This window comes from Chiloscyllium punctatum, chromosome 44 (assembly GCF_047496795.1).
Source record: "Chiloscyllium punctatum isolate Juve2018m chromosome 44, sChiPun1.3, whole genome shotgun sequence".
NCBI lineage: Eukaryota > Metazoa > Chordata > Chondrichthyes > Orectolobiformes > Hemiscylliidae > Chiloscyllium > Chiloscyllium punctatum.
In genome coordinates, this window is record NC_092782.1 from 26,543,764 (window position 1) to 26,563,632 (window position 19,869).

Consider the following 19,869-nt stretch of genomic DNA (forward strand, 5'->3'; position numbering starts at 1 on the left):
AGGGTTACCAGAATTGTCTAGAGAAAATGCAGTTCTGGAATTGTGCAGATTGCACCTTACTTCAGAGAAATGCTGTTAAGACTGGGATGCATTCAGGTGTTTGAGGTATCCCAGTGAATGGATACATCTGGGTTGTGACGTTTAATGAGCTGCTAGTTGAAGCCTTTTTAAAAAGAAATATTGATTCAATGATTAAATACTTTAAGAAACATCAGGAAACTGCAGAGTAATTGTTGTATAGCACGGACACGGACCCTTCAGTCCAAATTGTCCATCCTGACCAGATAACTGAAGTTAATCTAGTCCCATTTGGCCCATATACCTCTAAATTGTTTCTATTCATGCACCCAGCCTTTGAACTGTTGTTAAATCCACCACTCTGGCAGCTCATTCTATACATGCACCACCCTCTGTGTGAAAATGTCACCCCTTTGGTCCCTTTTAAATCTTTACTCCTGCACCTTAAGATTATGCCCTCTAGTTTTGGACACCCCTAACCTGGAGAAAAAACTTTGGCTATTGACTCTATCCATGCCCCTCATGATTTTATAAATCTCTAAAAGGTCACCCTTCAGGCTTTGTGTTATGAGGTTGAAGGTGTGTACTGAACTTTTAAGAGAGTCTGAATGCTGTCTCGAACTGAGAGATGACAAGCACCTGTGTGTATGACAAGATGGTAGTCTCAGTGTGCTGGAAAATTGAAAGTATGTAACGTTTGGCTGTGAAATGGATATGAGAGTTTTGGTTGCTGTTTTGACAATAATTCAAATTTAATTAAACAGTTTAAGTTATGCTCCAGGATACTAAAACCAAGTTGCATTTGAATTTATTGTTTTGCAAACATCGAACCAATAAGACGATCCAATGTTGGTGATATAAAAATGCAGATATTTTGAAAATTGGAGACGGAACAACTGCTATCGAGAGAGACCCAAGAAATTAGGAAACACTTTATCAAATGTACCTTTCCATATGAAACTTATTCGCAGTAAAAAGAAAAAGGTGACCCAGGGAATTCAGCGGCCAGAAGAGTGAAGTCACAAAAAAATGACAGCGGTTATGTGGTTTTAAAATTAACTTAATGTAATTTTGGTAAGTGTCTTATTGGAACAGCATATTGTTTGTACAGAGTTGGAGGCAGGTATAAGCAGTTAAGAGAAAGGGGGGCTTAGAGTTGTGAATAGTTGTTGTTTAATGTTCACTTTTAGAGTTAAAAGAGAATTGATATTTCTTTAGTGGAATTTGGGAGTTCTCTGTCACACATACTTTAACAGATTACAGGACAAGGTGAGCTTTTCTGGGTGTTTGATTTAATGACCAGAATGGTTCACTGCCATGTCACAACAGATGCCCCAGGGATCTAGCCTCAGCCTTTCCCTATAACTCAAACCCTCTAATCCTGGCAATGTTCTTGTTAATCTTTTCTGAACCCTTTCATGTTTGACAACATCTTCCCTGTAGCAGGGACACCAGAACTGAGAGATTTTGGAAATGCTAATAGAATGAGGCCGGACGTGGATAGTGATGTGTTGGGCTTTTTCTTCACTTCTTATTATACCTGGATGCAGATAACATTTTGTGGGGAACAACAGACCTCTGTTTTAAAATCAAGTTGCTTTGAAGGCTTCACATTAAGTTTTTTTTTGAGATATTTAACTTTTGAAGGATTGTGGAAAAGTTGAATTATTTCAAATTCTGTGGATGCCTGGATTGCTTTTAAAGATGTCTGTGGGGGCAGTGCACGTTGGAATTTTTTTTTTGATTGCTACTTCTGGGAAAACACATGATTTTGGCGATCATATCTCTGTGGTAATACTTTATTTATTCATTCATAAGAAAGTCAATATTTACTGTAAGCAGCTTTCTTGAAACTTTTATTTATGTGATGATAAAGGAGCTCCCACAGTGTTGTTTGATAAGGAATTCCACACTTCTAACTCTGTGCCGTTGAAGCAATGGCTCCATATTTTGAAGTTAAGACTGTGTGGAATGTGGAGGAGAACATGGAGGTTTGTGTGTTCCCATTTAACTGCTGCCCTTCCACCTTTGTAGTAGAGATTGTAGATTCACAAATGTTGGAGTGTTGGCAAGTTGCTGCATTTTGTATTTGCTCCTAGACCCAGCATCTGACCCATACTTTCATTGCTTGGTCATGAGGACTTGTAGAATGTTGATGTTGGAGATTTGAAAATGGGAATGCCATTGAATGTTAGGGGGAGTAAGGTGAACTTGTTGGGCTGAATATTTGAGTGACATGAATGTTACTTGTTATTTCCCACTAGTCCTCCTCATAGATTTGACCTTCTTCAGCAACATTCTTTTTCCCTTTTCACTTAACTTCGGTTTAAAATTTCCAGAATCTATAGCTTTCGTGTTGAGAGATTCACTTCTGGGTTGGAATGATTAGAAAAATACTTGTCTTCATTTTGAAACATACCCTCAAAACTCAATTTTTAGATCAATTAAACAATAAAACAAACAGCTGTAGCTTTTCCTTTGTGCAGAATGCTATGCTGTAGAATTATGTTAAATACAGATTCTTTTTGGTGTTTTTTTAAATAGTTAGTTTACTTCTTGGAAGGAACAATGACAATGAAAGTCTTCAGCTTTTCATGATGTATTTTTTAACATTCAGATTGTCTTAAATTGTAAAGGCATCTCTTGCCAAGGTGAACAGTGATTTATTTGTGTTATGGTGATAAGGTGATCACTTCACACCTTTTTATAAACTGACAATTTACAGTATTTTTGAAAATTCCATTGAACCTCCAGAGATTTCTGTTTATAATCCATTTAGGAGCCAAACCTCTCTTTATAAATGGAAATCTAAATATTAGTAACTTCTTGTTAAAATCTATCAAAAGGACCTGAAAGATTTAGCCTCTAGTTTCAATCTGTGTGCAAACAAAGGCTTTGAGCGATCATCTGAATAGCATATTTGGAAATACTATGAAATTTCTTAAAGCTGTATTCCTATCTTTCATTATTAACTTATCAACCCAAAGTTACTTAGATTCAGACAGTAGATTGACTGACTACTTTTAGAACTATGAATAGAATGAGGTAGAATTTCCATGTTACTGGTAATGATGAAACATTTCTTCTGGCATTGCATTTTTAGAGATTGAATTGAAACCTGTTGCATAGACAACTTTTGACTCTTTCTATATTCTAGTATTAAGCCAAACGATCTGTGAAACTTAGTGACTGGCTTAGACAATTTGGAGAAAATTAAGTTTTGGGCAGAATTAAGACTTTTTTTTTCTGTCATTAAGTAACCAACAAATTCATGGAAATATTTCTTGTCATAGTAATCATAGAACTGTTACATTGCAGAAGAAGGCCATTCAGCCAATTGTGTCTGCATCACCTCTTCAAACCAGCATCATTACCTTGTGTCAATCTCCTGCTTTTCCCCTATACCTTTGTATGTTATTTCTGTCCAAATGAACATCAAATGCCCTCTTGAATGTCTTATTAGAAACTGCTTTCACCACACTTCCACCCAGTGAATTTCCATACTGTATCTACTTGCTGAGCGAAAGTGTTTTTTTCCTCACAGCATGCTTGCTTCTTTTGCACACCACTTTTAAATTTGTTTCCTCTTGTTCTTGTTCCTTTTATAACCATGAACTGCTTCCCCAGCTACTCTATCCAGCCTGCTCATGATTTTGAAAGCCTCAATCAATTCTCTTTTTCAGCTGTCTTCTGTCAAGGAGAACAGTCCCAACTTCTCCCGTCTGTCTTCATGACTGAAACTTCTCATTTCTAGAACCATTCATTTAAGTGGCCTCTGCACTCTCTCCAATGCATTCCCATCTCTCGTGCAATGTCGCTCCCATATCTGTCCACAATATTGTCTTCTACACACGTCTTAGACAAATTCAATGTCGCCTCCTTGCCATTATTAATAAAGTTGAGAACACTGTCAGCTTTTAAACTGCTCTCTCCACTTGTCTCACCACCTTCAACGATCAATGCATATCTACGTCCAGCTCCCTCTACTCCTGCTCTTCCTTTTTAGAATCATACCCTCATTGTATATTGTCTTTCAAAGTTCTTCCTCCCCAAGTGTATCACCTCACACTTATTTACTTTGAAACTCATCTGACACTCACCTGTCAGAATACTCAACTGATTTGTCAACGACCTTTCCTCACAAACCTGTTTATGTTTGGACCAACATCAAGGATATAAACTTTGTCAAGTTGCTATTAACCTTTGATTCCTGGCTGAATATTGTTTCTTGAATTTCTAAATATTCTTGCTAAATTCAGATTTGGTGTCAAATTTGAGTTAGCCCACTGAACTCTATTGGGCCAGTTTGATATAGAGATAGGGTTGTGGGGGATGACCATTTAAGAAAGATTCTCCGAATGTAATTAGTCCTCTATATATTTCATGATTAGAGTGGTGCTGGAAAAGTACAGCAGGTCAGGCAGTATCTGAGGAACACGAAAATTGTTTCAGGTATCTGCAGTACCCACTTCCACCTTTATATATTTCACACCCATCCCTGTTCCTTGCTGTTATCAACTGTGGTTTGGCATAGCGAGGCATTCAGTTAAGGGGCAATTCAGTTATGAGATATAAATGTAAGAGGTGTGCTTCAGTCACTGATAACTTCGTAATTGGCTAACAGGAAGTTTTTTCAACTTTTTAATAAAACTTGCAGCTCCTGAAAAATGATCCTGTCAAATAAGCTAAATTGTTCAAGTGAATATCTGCTATGTTATCGTTTGATTATTTATTTGTAATGTTTCCCTATCCAAAGCTGTTAGGATGCTCATCCTTTAAAATCATGTCTGATTATGTTCAATATAACACTAGAATTCCTATTTTATGAAAGAATGAGATTTCTGACCAGTTAGAAAGTAATCATCATCAATGCTCAAATAAAATGAAGCTATCAATCGAATGTTAGAATGTATCCTTTGTGAATTAGTGAGCTTTGCAATCCTCTCACATTAATCTTAGTGTCTCCTTTTAGTATGTGCAGAAGCTTTCAACCCTGATGAGGAAGAAGAGGAAACAGAACCTCGGGTAAGCCACGTTATTTGGAAAATAGAAAGATGCAGCATGTGGATGAAAGCAAATAAACCACTTATTTTAAAGCAAAATATGGCTTCTATTCATCCAACCCTACACACTGTTGTCTTCTCTATTGGCAGCAATTTAGCAGACACTTTTGTGCAGTGGCCTATATGTAAAACAAAATCTGTTCTTGTGTGGTTTGAGGGAGTTATGTTCTTATGGTGAGCTGCAGACTTGGGTCAGGATGTGCAAGGAGGAAAAGTATAGCAGATGTCTTGAAGATGTAAGCCATATACCTTTACGTATGTTGCATACGTGTAGAACACACATGTAAATTTTAAAAAAAGACCATTGGAGTTAACAAGGATTGTGTTTTTACAGGAATATAATTTGGGAACTGTAGTTTTGGCTGATGTGATTTCTGACTGCCTTAAAGTCACACTGAAAACAAAGCATATGCATGTTCTTGCCTCAGTACAAAAAAGGACAGTAAAGGATGGTAGCTGGCTTTAATGAATGGCTCTCTGGACAAGTGAGGCTTAGGGACAGTTAACTATTATACGCTCAGAAGAAGTGCAACAATTATGGCAAGTAACGGTTAAAAAAATGATTTTGAAGGTCTGTCAGAAAACCTGTTTGTTGTGCCATGTCCCAATTTTAATACAATGTGCTAATTACATGAGAGAAGAACTGCCTTTTGTATCATGCTATTATTATCAACAGAGCCACGTCAGTCAGTTGAAACTTTGCTGAATAATTGGCCGAAATGTTGAGATTCTACACTGGTGGTTAAGAGTAACTTTAACTGCTGTTAAAATGTAATCAAGGTAACTAAGCCTTACATTCTAAAGCAAGTAATTAATTTAACGTTTGAATATTTGGTTAATGATTGCACCCTTTGCAAGAGAAGGAATGAAGTAAGTGGAGAGAACAGATGGTAAATAGTTGCAAAAAGCACACTGTACTAATCAGGAGAGATGGGCATTTTGAATGGTGTTTGGCAGTTTCCAGTGAGATAAAGAAGAGATCCCACCTTAAATGTCTTATTAATAACTTTCAACCTATACTGTCCTCTTGCCTGTTGAATAATAACTGACTGTTTTAATATGAATTTGTAGATTTATCTTTCTTCTGCATTGTAGGTTGTTCATCCCAAAACAGATGAACAAAGAAGAAGATTGCAAGATGCATGTAAAGACATTCTTCTTTTTAAGAATTTAGATCAGGTATGACTTTTATCAAAGTTTAGGCTTTATGAGAAGTAAGCACACATTATTAAATAATTGTGAAGAAATGTAAACTTCCAGCTATTTGAAAGATTTTCTTCCATTGTCCTGCAAAAGAAAATATTGTCCATGAACTTGATTTGATTTCTACCCTTTTTACTCTGCAAAAGAAGGACTGACGTGAACATGGACTGAATGATAAGACCAGAAAAGGGTCCACCAAATGAATCCACCTTTTCTTTGCCTCACTTTTCCACTGTCCTTCATTCCTTATTCTCCAACATTTCATGTATTTCCTTCCTCAAGCTTCCTTCTCTAGGAATTTGCTTTACATCTCGGTTTGAATGAACCAGTTTTCTTGAACTTTCTTTTTACTTGCAAATATGTTCCCTGGGTTTTGAATATTTAGGAAAGAGGGCAGTTTGCCACAGACATTTTCAGTTTCCATTGTTGCCTTGAAAAAGACCAGTAAGTCGGCCTAAGGAATCACTTTCTTAAATTAAACTGCAGGAACAAAGAGTGGTGATGAAATGTAGATTTACCTTGGATTGTTTGTAACCTAAGTAAGTTTTTTTTAACTAAAAGACCAACCTCTTAACTTAGGTTGCTGAATCTTTTTTCTGATTTGGCTTTAACTAGCCAGAGTTGTAATTTAATGGCAAAGTTCATGAACTACTTGCATTCATTGACATTTCGAATATAATTTGAAACCATCTGTTCAGCTGCTCCTGCTTCTTTCACAGTTCTGGACTGGTATCTTGCTTAAGTTTCTCTCTTATCCAGTTGTGCTGTCCGAGCTTATTTTCATTCATAATGCCCTTCTCCTAGAGCACTGAATGGCGTGCAAAACTGATTATCAAATTTCACTCGGACATCCCATTCTTGCACCATAAGTACACTGTCTTCGGCTTGTCATGTGCGCAGGAAGTAGGATCTTGGGTTTTTTCCAATTCCCTTTGAAAAGAACAATCGATTTCACCCTGAAATAATATAGGTGGTTTTTCTTCTCAAATGGGAGAGATCAGTAGGGTAGCTTGTTCATTGCAAGTTTGTTCATAAGCAGGCTCCTCTACAACTGAACCAAATAAAACAGAGACCCCTCTCAATAGTCACTATTCAAAACAAAAACAACCCCCACAGGGTATACAGCAAAGTAAACCATTACAACCGGTTATATGATTTCTAAAATATTAATAGTGAATGCTGGAGCAACTCAGGAGATTTGGCAGCATCTGTAGAGAGCAAAGCAGAAATAGTGCTTTGAATCTAAAATGATTTTAATTTGACATTTAACTGAGTTAAGAGTCAACTATATTGCTGTGTGTCTGGGATCACATGTCGGAATGGTGATTTCCTTCCCTAAAAATATTAATAAACCAAATAAAATTTCCTATTTCACAATCAATGATAGTTTAATGAATGCTTATTACTGAGAAATTTATAGGATTTGAACCGATATACCCAGATTGTTAACCTGAACGTTGAATTGCTAATCTAGTAATCAAATGTGTATGTTTTTTGTTGTGGTTCTGATCGCCGAGCTGGGAATTTGTCTTGCAAACGTTTCGTCCCCTGTCTAGGTGACATCCTCAGTGCTTGGGAGCCTCCTGTGAAGCGCTTCTGTGCTGTTTCCTCCGGCATTTATAATGGCCTGTCTCTGCCGCTTCCGGTTGTCAGTTCCAGCTGTCCGCTGTAGTGGTCGGTATATTGGGTCCAGGTCGATGTGCTTATTGATTGAATCTGTAGATGAGTGCCATGCCTCTAGGAATTCCCTGGCTGTTTTCTGTTTGGTTTGCCCTATAATGGTAGAGTTGTCCCAGTCGAATTCATGTTGCTTGTCATCTGTGTGTGTGGCTACTAAGGATAGCTGGTCGTGTCGTTTCGTGGCTAGTTGGTGTTCATGGATACGGATCGTTAGCTGTCTTCCTGTTTGTCCTATGTAGTGTTTTGTGTATTCCTGATGAAGGGCTTTTGCCCGAAACGTCGATTTTGCTGCTCGTTGGATGCTGCCTGAACTGCTGCTCTTCCAGCACCACTAATCCAGTACATCGACTTGGACCCAATATACCGACCACTACAGCGGACAGCTGGAACTGACAACCGGAAGAGGCAGAGACAGGCCACTATAAATGCTGGAGGAAACAGCACAGAAGCGCTTCACAGGAGGCTCCCAAGCACTGAGGATGTCCCCTAGACAGGGGACGAAACGTTTGCAAGACAAATTCCCAGCTCGGCGAACAGAACCACAACAACGAGCACCCGAGCTACAAATCTTCTCCCAAACTTTGAACACCTACGGGCGAGAGACGTGTATTTTTTTTTAATACACTGGTTTTTTTTACATATTGTGGATTTTAAGCTACTTTTATATGGGTATTGATTTACTGTTGGTAAGAGGTTCAAAATTCATTTGTTCAGTCTGCAGGACCTGATCAGGTGTACCCGAGAACTCTGTGGGAAGCTAGAGAAGTGATTGCTGGGCCTCTTGCTGAGTTATTTGTTTCATCGATAGTCACAGGTGAGGTGCCGGAAGAGTGGAGGTTGGCAAACGTGGTGCCACGGTTTAAGAAAGGCGGTAAAGACGAGCCAGGGAACTATAGACCAGTGAACCTGACCTCAGTGGTGGGCAAGTTGTTGGAGGGAATCCTGAGGGACAGGATGTGCATGTCTTTGGAAAGACAAGGACTGATTCAGGATAGTCAACATGGCTTTGTGTGTGGGAAATCATGTCTCACAAACTTGATTGAGTTTTTTGAAGAAGTAACAAAGAAGATTGATGAGGGCAGAGCAGTAGATGTGATCTATATGGACTTCAGTAAGGTGTTCGACAAGGTACTCCATGGGAGACCAATTAGCAAGCTTAGATCTCATGGAATACAGGGAGAACTAGCCATTTGGATACAGAATTGGCTCAAAGGTAGAAGACAGAGGGTGGTGGTGGAGGGTTGTTTTTCAGACTGGAGGTTTGTGACCAGTGGAGTGCCACAAGGATCAGTGCTTTTTGTCATTTACATAAATGATTTGGATGCGAGCATAAGAGGTACAGTAAGTAAGTTTGCAGATGACACCAAAATTGGAGGTGTAGTGGACAGCGTAGAGGATTACCTCCAGATTACAACAGGATCTGGACCAGATGGGCCAATGGGCTGAGAAGTAGCAGATGGAGTTTAATTCAGATAAATGCGAGCTGCTGCATTTTGGGAAAGCAAATCTTAGCAGGACTTATACACTTAATGGTCAGGTCCAAGGGAGTGTTGCTGAATAAAGAGACCTTGGAGTGCAGGTTCATAGCTCCTTGAAAGTGGAGTCGCAGGTAGATAGGATAGTGAAGAAGGCGTTTGGTATGCTTTCCTTTATTGGTCACAGTATTGAGTAGAGGAATTGGGAGGTCATGTTGCGACTGTACAGGACATTGGTTAGGCCACTGTTGGAATATTGCGTGCAATTCTGGTCTCCTTCCTATTGGAAAGATGTTGTGAAACTTGAAAGAGTTCAGAAAAGATTTACAAGGATGTTGCCAGGGTTGGAGGATTTGAGCTGTAAGGGAGAGGCTGAACAGGCTGGGGCCGCTTTCCCTGGAGTGTCGGAGGCTGAGGGGTGACCTTATAGAGGTTTACAAAATTATGAGGGGCATGGATAGGATAAATAGAGAAAGTCTTTTCCGTGGGGTCGGGGAGTCCAGAACTAGAGGGCATAGGTTTAGGGTGAGAGGAGAAAAATATAAAAGAGACCTAAGGGGCAACTTTTTCATGCAGAGGGTGGTACATATATGGAATGAGCTGCTAGACGATGTGCTGGAGGCTGGTACAATTGCACCATTTAAGAGGCATTTGGATGGGTATATGAATAGGAAGGGTTTGGAGGGATATGGGCCGGGTGCTGGCAGTTGGGGCTAGATTGGGTTGGGATATCTGGTTGGCATGGACAGGTTGGACTGAAGGCTCTGTTTCCATGCTGTACATCTCTATGACTCTGTTACTTTATGAATAGAAACCTGACTTTTGAACCATGTGTATTGGGGAACAGGTGACTACAAGGCCCTCCTAGTGTGTAAATGGAAGTTTGTACTGTGGGTGTTTCGGCCATTAGAACACTAAGCCATTAGCTGTTGCAGAATCTAGGATGAGCAAGTTTGAAACAAAGAATGAGTTCAAAAGCTTCTGAATTGAGTTTGAAGGAAACCTGACTAGGGTCACATGCAAATGTAGTTTCTCTTAGAGAAGGCAATTGTCCAGAGCAGCATTCCAAGGAGCAAGAGAATCGACGATTGGATAGGAAAAAAAATTATCTGGATTTTGATTAACTGTAAAATAATGGTGTTGGGGAGTAGATGAGACTTTGTTTTGCAGTGTTTTGAAATTTTCACACTGTTATGATTTGATACTTTGGTTTACTTTTTCGTGTAATAAACATCCATCTTCTGTTTTATTGCTAACGTCAAATCTGCTGCTTTGTATGTTTATGCTTCAGTGAAAGACTGCCACATTAAATTAATCTTAAAAAAAGTAAAACATGATCCATCGAACCAGATTTTATTCTGGCTTCTGACTTGTCCTGTGGTACCATCAGCTTGAATCATAATACTGACCAGCAAATTAGCTTTCTTCAGTTTTTTGAGGGAGAGGGCCTTCAGAATCCCAAAGTGACATGAAGTACATAAAGATATGATTAACTGTAGAATATCGGACAGATACTCAAGAAATTTTGAACGTACTTGAAAAAAGTAAGCAAATGGACAGTTAGCCGGGCTCAGAGGACTTGCCTACTCGTGCAACACTCTTACCTCAGTCTTCTCACAAAAAGCCATCAATCAGAAAGTTTAACTTCATTTCTTTTTCTACAGATGCTGCTGAATGGGTATTTCCAGCACTTTTTTTTTAGTAGCTAATTGTTACATTGATAGGACCTTTGGATATGCAAGTACTTGATGAATTTCTGTCCTATTTATAAATGTGAAGTCATAAGAAAACTATGGAATCATGTTAAACAGGGACTTGTTAAAGCACCACCTTTGGTATTTGACAAGAGGTCCAAAGTTTTATTGTTAGATCAACTGCTGTCTTTGTTATAGGTGAACATGGTATTTGGAGAATAAGTCTGTTTCCTGTTGAAGACTTAATGGGGAAATTTGATTTTTCTTTTCTGGCCACTGGAAACTGGACAGGCGGTTAACATTGCTTGGGAGCTTACCTGCAGCCTTCACGTTTATTTTATCCTTGTCTCTTGTTCTTGCGCTCGCTCGCTCGCTCTCTCTCTCTCTCTCTCTTGCTCTCCTCCCACCAAAGCGGTGCAGGTAGGCAGTGTATGATTGGGTGCTGTGCTCAACATTCTCCCACCTACCCTAGTTAATACTTAACTGTGATAGATGCAGTGTCAAGTCACTCACTTTCCTATGGACTACTTGAAGCCATGTGACCAATTGATGGCCATTTGGTGGCATCATCCTGCCACACATGATAAAATTGAGAAGTTGATCAAACTGCAAAACAAAACTCTTTTCCGATCACTCTTTATAAGCAATGTTCAATATTGAACTCGTGTTTGATTTATATTTGGTTTGTCAGGCTTGGCATATCTTGGAGATAGCTGGTAAGAAAACTTGGCTGTATTTTTCATTATGCGATTGTGAAATACATCTTCCTGAGATATGCAAGAGCTTTTGACAAATGAGAATGCGAAATAAAGGTGAAAACATTTTCTGGCTATTAAACTACTGACATTGCTCGTTGTATGTGTGTAAAGCACAATGGTAACAAAGGACCCCCATAATATTGATAATAACATGTCAAAAAAAAATCTTCCTCATCCAAAATAAATGAATTTGACTCCGTTACCATTGCTTTTGATAAGTCATAGAGCATGACAGGTAAAGCAACAATAGAATCTCTTATTAACTCATTCGAGAATCCACATGAAGTTGATTATTTCAGGATAGTAGTTTTTTTTTAAAGAAGTAATAGGAAACAGATCAAGCAGGACCTGAAGATGGGTATCCTGTGTTTTAAAATGTATCTGCCACTTCAAATGCTGTTGCACAGTATAAGAACTCCTGGTGTAGGGGGCAGTAGAGTACCATGAAAAGAGGATATTCAAATGACCGCACATAGATTAAGAGTAAATGGGCAGTTCAAAAGCCAAATGCAGCAAATGGTGAAAATCTGAAATTCGGACAAGAGAAAGGCTGAAAAACTTAAGGCTCCATCTGTTGAATGAAAAATGATCTTAGTGAGACATAAAAGATTCTGAGTGGCCATTAATTGAGTGGTTATTGGGAGCATGTTTCCATTTGTGGAGGAGACGATAATTAAGAGATAGACTTTCTAAGATGGAGATGAAGAGGCTTTTTTTTTCCCCATCCCCATCAGTTGTTCTCTTGAAGTTCTATTCCCCCACAAGCAGTGAAGGATGTGTCATTGAACATGTTCAAGGATAAATTAGTTTATTTTATTCAATCGACAAGAGAGTCAGGGAGAGGCAAACAAGAAAGTAGAGTTGAGACTACAACCAGATCAGTCATGTAGGGGGAGGTTTGAAGGCCATTTGAACTCCTGCTCCCAAGTTCACTGTTGATATGAGTCCAGGCTATACAGTACAAAATCAGTTCAAAGATTGGATCACTGTGGAGGCAAAGAAATATGCAAAGGTTTTAAAGAATATTGGGATTATAGCTTTCACAAGCACTCATTTGTCATCCTTAATTCAGATTGCTGTTTCGATCACAACTGTGACTCAATTCGAGCACTCTGGTCCTGAATGTGTGGGAGGCTATTCCAAATAATTGAACAAAAAATCTTGGCTGACATTTTTAGTGCACTACTGAGGAAATTGTGTACTGTTGGATATGTCATTCTCTGGAGAGGATGATAAAATGTTGACTTATCTGTTTGCTTGGGAAAACCAAAAGCTACAGTTTGGGCATGTATTGGAGCGTTATCCCTGTTTTCTGACAATGGTCGTTCTTCAACCAGCATCACCAAATAGATCATTAGTCATTTTTGTGCTGGTCATTTGCATTGGTGCAGTCAAATTGGTTGAACATCAAAAATGTTTTACGGCTGTCAAAGATGTTATGTAAATACAACTTCATTAGTTTTACATTTCCCTAGCGACTAGCATTTGTAGCCCTTTTGACAAGAGAGTGAAAGAGATTCTCATGGATCACAATTCACACCTGTTCAGTTTAGTGGATATAATGTTGACCTATTAGATGTTAAAATAACATCCAGTACACAAGAGAGGTGGTCAAGTTGTCAGCCTTTTTTCAAGACCAGGACTACATCCGGCATCGCCAAGTACAGCTCATTTCTCTATGAATTGTTGTCATAAATTAATTTGTGTGCAGAAATTAATCATTGCTTGCAGAACCAGAGTACTTTTTTTGTCTTTTTATTGTTTGTCGCCCTGCTTTGCTAAAAGTATTAACCACTTTGAGAGTGTGGTTCCATGGAGGTACGTTGCACTTTATTTATGTCTGAACATGTGTTTGGCTCTGAGTTATTCTGCTCATATCTGGACGCTTGCGTAAAAGTTGGTGGATGGCAGTGGCAATCAGGATAAGGAACTCTGATCTTTTCACAAACCCAGAGATGTAAATGACAATTTGTAGTGTTGCTATTTTGGAACAAATCTACAATTTTTATATCCTGCGTGTATAAAATATATATGATATTGTAAAAGCATTCCAAATTTTGAGCATGTTGATCTCCTGCTATATATCGCAGCCTGTGTACCAAAGTAAAATTTTGTTTTTTTTTCTTTATTTTATAAATTATTTGCAAATGTAAGCTATGGTAGTGGTTTCAGTGTATGGTGATCTCTGTCTTTTACAGGAACAAATGTTTCAACTGTTGGATGCCATGTTTGAAATGCATGTCAAAGTTGGTGAACATGTTATTGATCAAGGGGATGATGGTGATAACTTCTATGTTATCGAAAGGTAAAAGTTTTATAAATTCTACTTGCCATTTCAAATGCAGTTTATGTGCGTTATTGAAGAATGTGTAACATTTAACATTCTTCACTGAGGATATAATATGTGGGATTTGACTGGACAGAAAGATATATTTTCTTACCAGGATATAGACATCATTTGATAAGTGTGGATCCATGTCACAAATTCCAGTGGTCTACAGTAAAAATTTTATCAAGTTCAGCATTGTTGGCCACCCTTTGCAATTTTGTCATCTCGAGAGCTAATTAAACAATAGCTTGCAGAGGCTCATGAGTAACCCATTATTTTGTGCACTGAATGCTATGATATATTTTATATTGGGACAGACTTCTGCAAGATAGAAGGTGTAAGACTCAAAGCAAATGTTTTCTGAGATAAAGAGATGATTTTTCCTTAATTTATTTATTCATTATTTATTTTTCCTTAAAGACTTTTCTTAGCAATGCGTCTAGTTCCTATAAGACCATAAGACCATAAGACATAGGAGTGGAAGTAAGGCCAATTGGCCCATCGAGTCCACTCCGCCATTCAATCATGGCTGATGCGCATTTCAGCTCCACTTGCCAGCGTTCTCCCCGTAGCCCTTAATTCCTCTAGACAACAAGAACCTATCAATCTCGGCCTTGAAGACATCATTCCTTGTAACATTTAAGTATAAAAATGTAAATTTGTGAATAATTTAGATGTATGATTTTAAAACTAACTGACCCAGGCTATAATTACCTTGAACAAAGATAAAACATATTCACTGGAACTCTTCAGACTGTATATTTTTTATGGCTGACTCTCCTCTGGATATTGACTATCCAGAGTGTAAAAAGACATACATTTCAATTATGTATAGAGGAACCTCAATTATTCAAATTTTGGATTATCCAAACAAGATCACAAGGTCCCGATGCTTGGTTAAACTGTTATCGGCATTCGATTATCTGAACAAAATACTCCCTGCCTGTGTCCTTCGGATAATCGAGATTCCTCTGTGATCTGTGTCTAGTTTAGTTAAGCCCCCTGCTGGCTGCTTTGAGTGTGCATAATTCAAACACTGCTCTGCAACCTACTTTGGAATGCATTCAGTACCTTCCTCAAAATTGGCATAACTTTGTAAAGTGCACTTTCCTGCCTGGGCCGAATCCAGGAAATATTCGATCAATATCCATGGGTTTTGTATCTCTAAGAATTGACTCTTTATGAACTGGATATAATAGCTTAACCTAAATAGCTCTTGAGACTCAAAATGTTTTAATTCCCCTAAACCCAACATATTACATTAACCGAGCATTTAATTTAGCAGAATGTGTTATTAAAAGATCCAAATGCATTGCAAAATTTCATGTTAGGTTGGAGCACATAATATTTACCATTAATGATTTTTTTTTGTGGGAGCAATCTAACCGTAGGCTCCTAGTGACTTACAGTTGGGTGAAATTTGGGACATGAACTTATGCATAATTCTGATGCTGCTAATTTGTAATTCCTTTCAGGTATCTGTCATAATATAAATCCTCCTTAAAATTGGCGTATAAATCTGTCAGCATTTTAAATTTGAGAACTGAAATATTCAATTGGCTGTTAGATCACAATAAGTATCATATTATTAAGAGTATAATTTGCAATCCTAAACCAGATTAGTCATTGGTAATAAAGAAACATAGAAAACAGGAGCAAGAGTAGCCCATTCAGCCCTTCAAGCCTACTCCACCATTCAGTATGATCATGTCTGATCATCCAACTCAGTACCTACTTCCTACTTTCTCCCATATCCTTTGATTCCTTCAGCCCAAGGAACTATATCTAATTCCCCCTTGAAAACGTTGTCTCTTAGCTTCAACCGTTTATGTGATAGAGAATTCCACAGGCTCACCTCTCTGTCAGTAAAGAAATTCATCCTCATCTCAGACCGAAATGGCCTACACTGTGTCCTTAAATTGTGACCTTGGTTCGGGACTCCTCAGTCATCAGGAACAACTTTTCTGTATTTACCCAGTCAAATGCTGTTAGAATTTTGTAGGTTTCTATGAGATCCCCTTCATTCTGCTAAACTTTTAATATCATACAAACTGATCCATCCTGTCTTCATATGTCCGTTCTACCATGCCAGGAATCAGCCTGGTACGGCTTTGTTATACTTCCTCCATTACTAGAACATACTGCTTCAGATAAAACCAAAACTGCATGCAGTACCCCATGTGTGGTCTCACCAAGGTCCTGCACAATTTCAGCAAGACATTCCTGCTTCAAATCCTTTTGCTATGAAAAACAAAATACCATTTGCTGTCTTTACCTCCTGCTGCACCTACATTCTTACTCTTACAACTGGTGTATAAGGACACCCAGATCTCATTACACCTTTCCTTTTCCCAATATATCACAATTCAGATTATAATCTGCTTTCCTGTTTTTGTTATCAAAGTGGACAACTCTCACTTATCGACATTTATTGTATCTGCCATGCACTTGCCCACTTACTCAACTTGTCCAAATCTGACTGAACAATCCCTGCATCCTCCCACCAAACTCTGTTGTCTACACACTTGGAGATATTGCTTTTAGTTCCCTCTTCTAAATCATGTAACACTTATTTTAAGTAGTTGGGGTCTAAGCACTGATCGCTGTAGTACCCCATTCATCACTTCCTGCCTCTCCGAAAGTGATCCATTTATTCCTACCCTTTGTTTCCTGTCTACCAACCATTTCTCTATTCATGTCAAATCCCACGTATTTTAAATGTACATGTCAATCTCTTGTATAAGACCTTGTCAAAGGCCTTCTGAATGTCCAAATAATCCACATTCTCTAGTTTCCCTTGACCAACTTCACAAGTTAGAGAATTCCAGTGGCTTTGTCAAGCATGATTCCTCTGATAAATTCATGCGAATTCTGTCCAATTTTGTCACTCTTTTCCCAAGTGTTCAGCCATTAGTTTGATTATAATGGTCTCATGTATTTTTTTCCGACTCCAGATGTCAGGCTGGCAAGACCATAATTCCTTGTTTACTCTGTCTCCCCTTTTATTAATTAGTAGGGAGACATTGCTAGACTCTAATCTATAAAAATTGTTCAGAGTTGACAATCTTGAAAGATGACCACAATGCATCCAATAATTCTAGGGCTATTTCTTTCAGTACTCCTGAGATGTAGAATTTGGGCCCTGGGGATTAGTAGAGTTAAACTTTTGTTTTCGAAATTTTCTTTCCTATATCCAGAAGTGCTCTTACGCACAACTGAGTTTGTTTTCTCCACCTCTCCTTGCCCCGCCCCATCATCCATGCTTTTTTAATCCATTAATCACCACCAGTAAATCGCTCATTTTCTAATTGATTAAATTTACAAGCACAGCACATTAAGGGCAATGCAGACCATTAATGGAGAAGGAGAGGTAAGAGGGTCCTAAATCAAGATGGACATGGAAGGAGAGGGGTACTCTAGTCCCTACAGTGCTCACCTGTCTGTAAAGGCATCGAGAGTATTGGTGGACATGGTGTGCTCCCTCACCAAGGACAGGCAGGTATGAACTCAGTCATCGAACAGAGGCAGACAGGCTGGTTTGACCCCCTCCATAGCCTTCTGCCTGGACCTTTAAGATTTTATATTTTTTTAAATGAACCTGTTCAGAAGCATTACGATACATTTCTGGTTCAGGTGGGACTTGAACCCAAGCCTTCGGGCTCAGTGGTCAGGACACTAACAGTGCAGCACAAGAACCCTGCCTTTAAAATTTTGGTTTATATAATTTAACCAGAATTGCTCGTATATACAACTGACTTTTCTCCCATGATCAAATCACCTGCGATTTTCTTTTCTCATCTGTCCATCACTATCAGTAAATCGTCAATGTTTTTCAACTGATGAATTTACATGTAAAGTCCATTCAGGCCATTGCAGACCATCAAAGGTGAGGGAGAGTTAGGGAAGGGATTTTTTAAAGACTTCAGATATTTTCTAATCAGCCTGTTCAGAAATATTATTACTCACCTCTGCAGCAGGTGGGACTTGAGTCCAGGCCTCCTGATCCAGTGATAAGGATACTACGACTGCATTACAAGACCCTTCCCTTTTAAGGTTTTTTTTCTCATTTGTATCCAGAAGTGCTCCCCTTTTAAGATTTTACAGTCAGTTTGTATATTCTCAGCAAGCCTACTCTTTTAGTCTGTTTTCCTTTGTCTTATCTGTGATCAGTGACTCTGAAATTTATGGGTTGGAGAATGCTGCCATTAATTCTTTGTGCTTGACTGAGTACAGGAGTCTAATCAGTCATAGAGGATCAGCCATTATTGAGTGTTAATGAGAAGAAGCCAATATGTTAAACAAGATTGTAGCTTATTGCAGGGTAGCAATTATGCACAAATTACGTTATTTTGTTAAATGTCATCACAGGTCTCCTTATAATGTTAGTGATATAGGTCTATACTCCATGAGAACTTAAGGTGTTCTCCCATAATCCTACCCAGGAATAGATGACATTATCAGATTGGGTGCATTATGTAGTAACCCTTCGGAGAAACATAACATTATACAACAATCACTCTTTGCTTAAATGACACTGTAATTATCTAATGGACATTGAATTGATAATTCATGTCAAACATGACATGGGTATTTTTATTTTAAATTTGCCTCTCTTTCCTGGTCTGGACTCTGCACTTGCATTCGTCAGATCCCATGGGAGGCAACTCATGTGGGGTTTCTCTGCCTCTGCTGTCCAATTAAGCATGGCTGCTGGGGCTTTGAAACTGCCTGTCCAATCAGAGGGCCTGAAGCTTTAGAAGGGCAGCTGTTTCACCAGGAAAACTGGGGGCTACTGCTGCAAGTTGAGAAATAGTGCATGCAATGCCATTTTGAGACAACCTCGGAAGAGATTGGAATGTTTTTTGCCAAAAAGAGTTCTGCCAAAACTGCCAGCTGATTGAATGCATTCCCCAGAAGTGCAGGGCCAGTTGTAATACTGAACTATTCTTTGTTGCAAATATCTGATTTAAAACAGGTTCATTTGCTTTTGAAATATGAGGAAGCTTTTCTTTTAATGCAGATCAATGTTGACATTTCACAGGGGAACATACAACATATTTGTCAATGTGGATGGATCGCAAAGATGTGTGGGTGCCTATGATAATCATGGTAGCTTTGGTGAGCTGGCATTGATGTATAATACTCCCAGAGCAGCTACAATTGTTGCTACCTCTGATGGAGCACTGTGGGGTCTGGTAAGTGTTCTCCAACTTTTGAATTTTATAAATACAGGTAATTCTCCTAAACGCCGTAGTTGCGTTCCAGTGAAACTTCACTTAATTGAAAATTGCTTAATAAAAGTAATGGGGCCTATGGGAAAAGTGACCGTTAGGCGCAGACCAGCAAAAAAATCACTCACGATTGCTCAAACCCAAAAGTCTAACACAAAATATAGCACAACCTGAATGAAGGTTGAAATCATACTTATTGACGAAACAGAGATTTAACATAGTGTATTTAAAAATGTAGAAAAGCTACTCTCTGTACAGTATCTGTCTCGGAAAACTGCTCTGTCAGCAGCTGGCATCAGCACATGCGCAGGAATGGCACAAAGGCCGGTGCTGACATTGCGCATGCACAGAATGGCGCGGAAACTTCAGCGTGGACATCGGTGCATGTGCAGAACAGCACAAAGACTGGCACCGACGT

At 38.8% G+C, this 19,869-nt stretch overlaps 1 protein-coding gene across 1 annotated transcript in view; it reads left to right on the forward strand.

Annotated features, from left to right (window-relative positions):
- LOC140466824 (cAMP-dependent protein kinase type II-beta regulatory subunit-like) overlaps nt 1-19,869 on the forward strand; it is a 114,955-nt gene that overhangs the window by 59,643 nt on the left and 35,443 nt on the right. Inside the window, exons 3-6 of the mRNA XM_072562511.1 lie at nt 4,991-5,043; nt 6,177-6,260; nt 14,090-14,196; nt 19,262-19,415. Of these exons, the coding sequence (XP_072418612.1) occupies nt 4,991-5,043; nt 6,177-6,260; nt 14,090-14,196; nt 19,262-19,415 (398 nt within the window). The remainder of the gene's footprint in view (nt 1-4,990; nt 5,044-6,176; nt 6,261-14,089; nt 14,197-19,261; nt 19,416-19,869) is intronic.